Below are 9,239 nucleotides of genomic sequence, written 5' to 3'. Positions count from 1 at the left end.
TTTCCATGAGGTGTACGTAGTTGGTGGATGTAAGTTTAAGGGGAGTTTGAGCGGCAACATTTATGGTAATGATAGAGTTGTGAGGATCGTTGCTGTTGCGAATGGTGCTCATGGCTACTGGGAAAAAAAAACGGCTAAGGATCAATGCTTTGATATCATGATAGAATGATAGAAAAGAAGGACTTTTTCCCTTGCTTTTCATTGATAAACTAGCGTCCAAATATATACATCAAGAAGTTGCAACTATATCCTATTCTTATGCATATTAGTTTACAACCAATGAGATTTGAAATTTAAAAGTGTGAAGGCTAAGTCAAAAGCTGGAATCCTAACTATAATTTAAATTTCAAATATTAAGGAATGATCCTTGAGACATATGAGACGGAAGGCGAATGGCGTAGCTCATGTTTTAGGTAGGAAAACACTTTCTTCTTCATCTTTATCTTCTTTAATTTCATGAACGGTGTTGTAATTTTGGATTCTCCGAATTAATATTAGCTTGTTTTCTTTTTCAAAAAAAAAAAAAATCACTCATAAAATTTGAGAATTTGATAAAGAAAATGAAGGACACCACTCACGTCCATTTGTCTTACCAAATTGCATACAAGAAGTTAGAAAGGATGTCCATCAATCAGCAACAATGGAAAGCATAAAACCCTGAAACGAGGAGATTTGGCACAAATTTTGGAAAAAGAAAATCACACTGTATAGAGTGAAATAAAAATATCGAGTCTTTTTAGAATAGGTTCGCCGTTCGTACGTGCAATTCATCAACTACTATATACATAGTACTAGTTGATTTTTTATTTGTATTTTTTGGAACATTAGTACTAGTTGTTTTAATCCCCTCTTTTTCTGAATTTTGTGCCTCTCTTTTCTTTTCTTTTTTTTTAAAACCAAAATAAAAAAAAATGATATCGTTTTATTAGTAAAAATTGTGGAGGTTTGTTTTATATCTTTCTTTTCAAATTTTCCATTCCCGTTAAGGTTTTATTAGAATACCAGTCTTCCCTTCATGTGGAAGACTGGAGATTTTCCTTCTTGATTGATTCATCTGGTAACTCAGGATCTATTGATTGATTAATAAATTACAAGCAGTTGATTTTTAAAAAAATAAGATTTAAATTTAAAATGAGTCCAAATTATTTGTTTTATGAATTTTTTTTTGAATAATTGATGGGTAGGTTTTCTGTGAGACGCGTCGACCCGATCCATATATATAATGAAAAATAATATTTTTTTATTAAAAGTAATAATTTTTTTATGGGTTGGTCAAATAGGAAGTCTCACGAATTTAACCGGCCGCAAGACAGTCTCATAAGAATTTTTGCAATAATTGATTATGTGTTTTCGCATTCGTCACCTAAAAAAATCAACCGACAAAGTGATATCAAATGGTCTTGAACTTGACAATGCAACTTGGGGAGATAATTAGATTAATAAAAATTTATAGATTTTGATTATAGTTTATTATTTACAATACTACAATAGATCGAATATGAAAATCGATTGGCATTAAAAAAAATGTATTGTTTTTTGGATGGGTTGGGGGATATGATGTTTTTTTATGACGTGAGAACTCGTCGTCATTAAAAAAGAAATGAAATGAAAATTGATTGATATTAAAAAAATGTATTGTTTTCTGGGTGGGGGTTGGTGGATGAGTTTTTTTTTTTCATGACGTGGAAATATGTTTTCATTATCTTTCGATGCGTACTGGATAAACCATCGAATTAATGCAATATATTGCAGGGAGATGGGTTTTTGTGTTATTTGATAAAGGGGGAAAAAGAAAGTAGAAGAAATGAAAATTGATTGGTTTTAAAAAAAGAGTTATTTGCACCAAACACCCCGGTGAAATATTGAAATTGCACACTTCTCCCCTATGAAATTTTAATAGGAATCTTCAACCCCTACCTTTTAAAAAATTAGCAGACTCGCCCCTTCAGATGAGTGATTGTTGTGCACGCGCCCCTCATGCGATTGAGCAAAGATTTTGATATTTTTTTTTGCACCAAATACCCCTGTAAAATATTAAAAATGAATTTTTGACCCCTGTGAAAATAATTTTTAAATCTATTTAATCCATAATATATAATTTTTTATAAAATCCAATTATAAATATTTAGCAAATATTTTTTGTTTTATTAATGTTTTTTATTTTAAATGTATTATCATTAATTAATTATTTTCTAAAAATATTATTAATTTATTCTGTTATCATTATTTTATTAAACTAACTTCGTATTTCCAAATTTTCCATTAAACATGCATTCATAAACAAGTATTTAAATAATTTCAAATACCAAAATATTAAACTAAACTGATATGTTCAAACATATTGCTTTTTTGATTTAGGACTATATATTATTGAACCAAAATTTAAATTTTTCGAGAATATGTATTGCACAATTTGTAATAAATAATAAAAAAATTACATGCTTATATAATTCTAAATCAAAAATATAACATTCATTAACTTATCATTTAGTTCAATATTTTGGTATTTTTAGATATTTAAATTCTTATTTATGAATTATGTTTAATGAACAAGTTGAAAACACAAAGTGATTTAATAAAATAATGATAACGAGATAAAATAATAATTTTTTTAAAAATAAATTAATTATAAATTATAAATTTAAAATAAAAAATAAAAAAATAAAATTAAAAATGTTTGAAAAATATTTTATAATTAGATCTTAATAAATATTATGTATTATTATTTAATGCAAATTCTGAAATGCATTTTAAAAAATTTAGATTTTGGTTCAAAAATCTATAATCCTAAATAAAAAAGTAATATGCATGAAATTATCATTTTGATTTAATATTTTGGTACTTTTAGGTATTTAAATCTCGTTTATGAATGCATTTTTAATGGAGAAGTTGGGAACAAGAAGAAAGTTTAATAAAATAATGATAACAAGATAAAATAATAATATTTTTTAGAAAATAATTATATAATCATAATAAATTTAAAATTAAAATAAAATTAATAAAACAAAAAATATTTGCTAAATATTTTATAATTACATTTTAATAAAAATTGTATATTATAGGTTGAATAGATTTAAAAATTATTTTCACAGGGGTCAAATATGCATTTTAATATTTTACAGGGATATTTGGTGCAAAAAAAATATCTAAATCTTTGCCCAGTCGCATGAGGGGAGCGTGCGAAACAATCACCCATCTGAAGGGGCGAGCGTGCTAATTTTTTAAAAGTCAGGGTTGAAGATGCCTATTAAAATTTCATAGGGAAGAAGTGTGCATTTTTAATATTTCACAGTGGTGTTTGATGCAAATAAATTTTTAAAAAAATGTGTTGTTTTTTTGGTGGGGGTTGAGGGATGGGTTTTTGTATCATTTATGTCTTTTAGATAATAAGAAAAATATTAATGTCTATACTCTCTTTGAATATTTCTTTATAGTAAAATTTCCAATTGCATACTAACCTGTAAAAGGTAAGGTTGAATATTGATAAAATTTAAATTATTCAATTCCTCAAAACTGGAAAGAATTCATTGTTTTTCTGTGTTCGAACTTCGGACCCGATTTCACTGACTGACTATTAATAAATAGAAAAAAAAAACAATATTTCCAGATTTAAATAAACTTTTGAAATGAAGTAAAAGAAAATTTTTGCTTTATAACAACATGGGTTAGGTAGGAATTTGGATAAGAATTAGAGAAGTTAAATTTGCATTTGGTACACTAAAAATAATCGTGAATGTTAAAACTTTTTTACCGGATCGAACTGATCTGAATAATAATTAATTATAATTTATTATAATTAAATTCTATTTTAATTAATTTACATTTTCAAAATTCAAGTCAACTCGACAAAATTCAAGCTCCAAGTTACAAATAATATTAACATGGTTTCACTGATTTGCACAGCTAATCATGTCCTAAACATCTCTTACGTTGCTGGTGCCTGGTCTACTAAAATAATTTATCAAACCAAATTTAAACTCTTTCATCCCAATTATACTTTTCACATAGATTAAAATAATTTTTGAAAAAATTTAGTTTACAAACAATTAATTTCCTGTTTTATCTTTATTTTAGTAATTTCAAAAATAATTACACATTTTTCAATATTTAGTTAATAGAGTTATATTATTAAAAAGATATATATATATCTTTTTATTTATTCTTTTAAATTTAGAACTTGAACTAAGCTTGCTTGCTTTCTTTCTTTCTTTTTTTTCTTTCTTTCCTTTTTGTTTTGTTTTGTTTTGTTTTTGTTTTTGTTTTTGTTTTTCTTTTTCTTTCGGTGCACTAGAACTTGAACTAAGTTAGTGAGTAGTGATGGCTACAACTTACAAGATTCTATTTAATGTGTGTGAATTAAAAAGATATACAAACTAAGTTTTATGTTCACGATGCGTTTGAGAAGTGATCGTATTAATAATGACATTTGTTTAATTGATTTTTTAATCAATACGGATAAGATTGATAAGGATATTTAAGTGTCAATTTAGCATCCACGTCACATTCTAATCTCGATTATCCAAATATTTGTTACCAAGTCCAACTTGGATAGATGTAAACTAAGGATAAAGTTATTTATTTTATTTTTATTTTTCTTCGAAAGTGATAAAGTTATTTATGATAACAATTGATTTTAAAAGAAAAAAAATTAATATAGATCATATCAATTTATTTCACCTACTTTCCCAGTTGTTTGTGGAGCTATGATGCTGTTCTTTTTATCCGTAAGGAGTGTGGGGATAATCTGAAACTTTTTTCAAAAATAGAAAAAATAATAATAATAAATCTTAAGTGTTCTTTAATTAAGTACATTTTGCTCCAATTTGTGTTTATTAATCCGAAAATCGTGTCTAATCAATTTGCAACTGATATATGTTCGGTAATATATCATATATATTACTTATATACCTATCTTGTATTATTTATTTTATAATAAAATAAAGTAGTATAGTGACTATTTTTGCGATCATGTGTAGTTTTCTATAAACAAAAAAATACTCATAATGTCACCAATAACATAAAATATTGAATAGGCTTTCATCCATCGCGTACTAAGGGAGGTTAGTATATTATAACGAACACAGTTCATTTAGATTAATGGATTGAAGTCAAGGGTTTCAAAATCATAATACTACTAGATTCCTTGATTCGTTTGTATAAATTCATTGTAAATATATTTGAGAATTTTTTTTTAATCAGGTAATTTTGAATTTTTATATGCTTAGCAAATCTAAAATCTTACTTTTGTCGTTTTACCAAAAGTTATAGGTAGTGATAATAATAGTGCAAATCTAAATCGCACAACCTCCTAAACGTTATGGTTCGATCATTCTACATACAGATGATCAATGAAATCAAACTCATGACATTGACTTTGATACCAATTATATGAACGAGTACTTACCGCTTTATCAAAATCTATAGCTTGTGATAATGATACAATTTTAAAATCATATAACAGTCCAAACAATATGGTTCGATCGATCTACCCAACAAGAAAAATTATTACACCCAAACTAATTGGTATCAACAAAAAAGTTGATGTTTTTTTTTGCTTGTATATGTCATATACTCATTACTCATATTTGTCCAGCGTCAGTCCATGTTTATATATTTTTTAAAAATGTTGATTTTAAATACACTAGCTTTTTTCAAACTACAAGAAATTAAAGCATGTCATAAAGAAGTTTCAGAACAAACTATGTTTTCCTAGAGATTTCATATAGCAATAGTATGATTATTGAAACTTGTAATCTTTTTAAGAATATTACAAGTTTTACTAAAAAAAATTATATGTATTTAACTCGTATATTTTAAAACAAGAATACCGAGATCTACGAAATTTTTATTTATAACAACAAAATATTGAAATCCAAATTATCATCGTATACACATAATAATTACAAAATGGCAAAATAGAGATTAATTTAATTAATATCCTTGAAACCCCGGCCAAGTCCACTCCCCTCTACCGTGTACTATACATATAAATAAGTCCAAGGTCCAATCAAATCACGGACTATCCGACCCGAATCCGATCATATGACGCGATCCGAAACCCATCCCGAATCAGAACCCGTACCCGTAAAATCAACCCGTCTAGCCCGCTCCAACGAGTTCTCTTTGCCGAGCTTGGCGTATAGCTTTTCGCGCAGTAGCCTTCCGGACTCCACTCTCTCCATCATCTGCTCCTCCTCGCATGGGATTTCCCATGCTTCGAAACCCACGAGTCCCGATCGGTTAAGGGAACCGATTGGAGTAGAAGGCATGCTCGAGAATCCGGGTCTAATAGTTGACGGGCTTCGGGGCGATCCGAACCCGGGTTTCCACGTCGGCGGGCTCATGCCCATTTTGATCCTGTTCATTTGCAGACCTTGCAACGATTCGGTGAGCTGATTGATTGTCACCGACGGGGACCTGGTGGTGGTGGTGGGAGACAGCGGCGGCGAGTATATGGTTGATTTTGGCGAGGATCCGAACAAACCCAAGAGGGGGACGAACGGGTCGTGGACGATTCGGCCAGGAGATGCGTCTGGGCTAGTCGTGTATGGCAGGACTCGGAGCTGCTCCGGCGTGTGAGCGAAGAAGCAGACGCGGCGCCGGCAATGAATCCCGTCCTTGCACGGCTGCGTGCGATAGCGAGCCGGGTGGAGCCAACACTCGAACACCCCGTGCGCGTACTCGCAGGAATCGCCTCTGGTACAGGTTCCCCTGCGGAAGTCCGGGCACGCGCTGCCGGAATAATGGCACCTACGCGGGTCCCTCCGCCGCGCCTTCTCGCCGGGATGTGCGAAAGGGCACTCCGTCCAGTCATGCGGCCTGGCACGCGTGCATTTCTTCACCTTGAACTCCAACATACGGAAATTATCGCATGAGAACGCGTCCACCGGCACCTCGAAATCACCAGAATCTCCCTCCCCCGCCGCTACGGCGGCGCCGTCTTGGTTAGACGGCAGGTAGCGCTGCAACGCCGCAAAAGCATTTTCACAATGGAAAATATCAGAGACGTTCGCATAGACATTGTAGGAGGTGGGAGATTGAATGTGAGCCGACGGATCTTCGACTGGATGGCGGTCCCAAGATGGGATTCGGACGGTGGGATTTGAATCCGGAGGATGATCTCCGATCATCATCATCATCATTTTTCTTTATATAAATTCCTAATTTACAAGCTCTCTCTCTAATCTAATGGTCGCCATAGCTCTGCATGCGGAGAGTTCAATATAAACTGGTTCTTCTAACCATGGTCGAAGCAATGGACTTAACCATGGTTGGGTTAAAATATTATTATTTGATTTTAGGCTTTTGAGCCGGACATCTGATGTACTATATTGTTAATTATTGTGAATTAGGAAAGTTAAGTATTAGTCTTGCTCAATGTCTGCAATCCAATATCTCCTAAAAAAAAAAATAAATGTAAAGTTTATTATTTACAATTCAGTACTAAATTTCTCCCTCCCTCCCATATATTGTATTCTTTGAATTTTCACACACATTAAGAAAAATGTATTGGGAAAACAAATTTTATATAAACTTCATATTTTATCCCTATTCAATGTATTAAAAAATGAATGCATAATTTTCAAGGTGTAGTTAATAGGTGTATATTAATAAAGAAGTGTAAAAAAAATATTACTAAATATGATATATGACTATATATTTGGGACAAATAAAAAAAAAACGTGAACAATATAATTGAAACGAGGGAATATTTGTTTTCTTGCGATGAATTGATTATGAGGTCTCCGGCGTTATCATTTCGTGACTCATTATGTGATTACTGAAATAAATCTCCAAGTTAATGCAGTATCTTACAAATCAGGTTGATTGTTTATCTACTATATTAACTCGGACACTAACGAATCAGTCTTAAATATTTTGATATTTTTTGTGATATATTTATGATGTGCATCATCATAAAACACGTTGCTATTATCACAAATTGTGAAGTACCAAAAGATTACTTAAATTTATCTTCACGAAAATTTAAAGTTCAAATGGGAAAATATAAAGGCAATAACCAACCATCCTTACCCTTTGCATTTACTTCAAACAATTCCTCACAGGCTTTTGATTTGCTTAATTTTGACCGGAGAAGGTGGACTTTTATGGGTCCCAAAATTAATAAGGGATTCTCACAAGTAAAGTAAAAATTTCCTTGAATTTTGGGACATTTTAACTTTGTTGTGCTTCAAGTCTCTGTATCTCACTCAGTTGGTTTCTCCAATAAGGTTGGCTTTTCAATTTTTGGGACTTGAGCATTCATTGCTTGAAATGGGGGGTTTCATTGGATTCTTGCACGAAAAAAAATTTATTTATACAATAGTATATCTTGGTTTTTGTGGCCAAAATTATTTTTAATATGAGATATATATTATACAAAAAAAGAATATCATTTGGGAAACCCAAAGTCTTTGTGGAATAGTAGTTCGGGAATAAGTCTGGATAAATTATGTTAATATCGTTATTGCATGCTTTATAATTTTATTTTATACCCTCGTGGGTGGATACAATGATTATTTCTTTTGTTATCGTTATCGTTATCTTAAATTTATTAATAACAAAAATGTCACTTGCTAATGGTTTTTGGGGAAAAGGTCCAATGGTTCAATTAACTAAAATAGGTTTTTATGATATTTTTTTATTAAAATAAGATGAAGTGTTTCGTAATCTTATAAAATGTATTTTTGGTTGATTAAAAATATGTCACGATACCCGTTGACGCATTTCATATCTATCGTGAAAAGTAATACATTTTTATAAATTGAGTGGGATCGAAAATTCATTTTTCCCAAATTTGTGATGATCCTACCTTGAAAGATCCATACTAATCCTTTATTATTATTATTTTGTATTTTTCATCACAACTCTGTTCAAATATTTACTCCAACAAATACATTATTCTTTGATGATAGAGTAAATCATGGTCTCGTGTAGGACTTATTTTGAAGAACAACATGTTTTGTAATGGTTAGTGGTATCCAGAGTTACGAATCACAAATGTCTAAAAATGTTGAGTCATATGAATCTTAAAATTTTGATATGTGGTATAACTACTAGAAAAAAAATTCAATGACAACTGTTATATTATGAAGTTTCATCATTTATAAATTATTTCATTTTTTTGTTTTCTAAATACACGAGCTTTGTTTTTTGGCCTGCGCGTTTTTTAAAACAACTAAAAACACCTTTAAAATATTTTTTTTAAAAATTTTATCCAATAACGCTTTTTAAAAATA

At 30.5% G+C, this 9,239-nt stretch overlaps 1 protein-coding gene across 1 annotated transcript; it reads right to left on the bottom strand.

Moving 5' to 3' along the window:
- Positions 1-5,833: 5,833 nt before the first annotated feature.
- Positions 5,834-7,315, bottom strand: LOC140874770 (zinc finger CCCH domain-containing protein 23-like). The gene has a single exon (XM_073278160.1). The coding sequence runs from the start codon at positions 7,140-7,142 to the stop codon at positions 6,039-6,041; it is 1,104 nt and encodes a 367-aa protein (XP_073134261.1). The 5' UTR covers positions 7,143-7,315; the 3' UTR covers positions 5,834-6,038.
- Between the last annotated feature and the right edge of the window lie 1,924 nt (positions 7,316-9,239).

Source organism: Henckelia pumila, chromosome 1 (assembly GCF_033568475.1).
Source record: "Henckelia pumila isolate YLH828 chromosome 1, ASM3356847v2, whole genome shotgun sequence".
NCBI classification, from domain to species: Eukaryota; Viridiplantae; Streptophyta; class Magnoliopsida; order Lamiales; family Gesneriaceae; genus Henckelia; species Henckelia pumila.
Note: the sequence above shows the minus strand (reverse complement) of the source record. Positions and strands in the feature narration are given on the sequence as shown.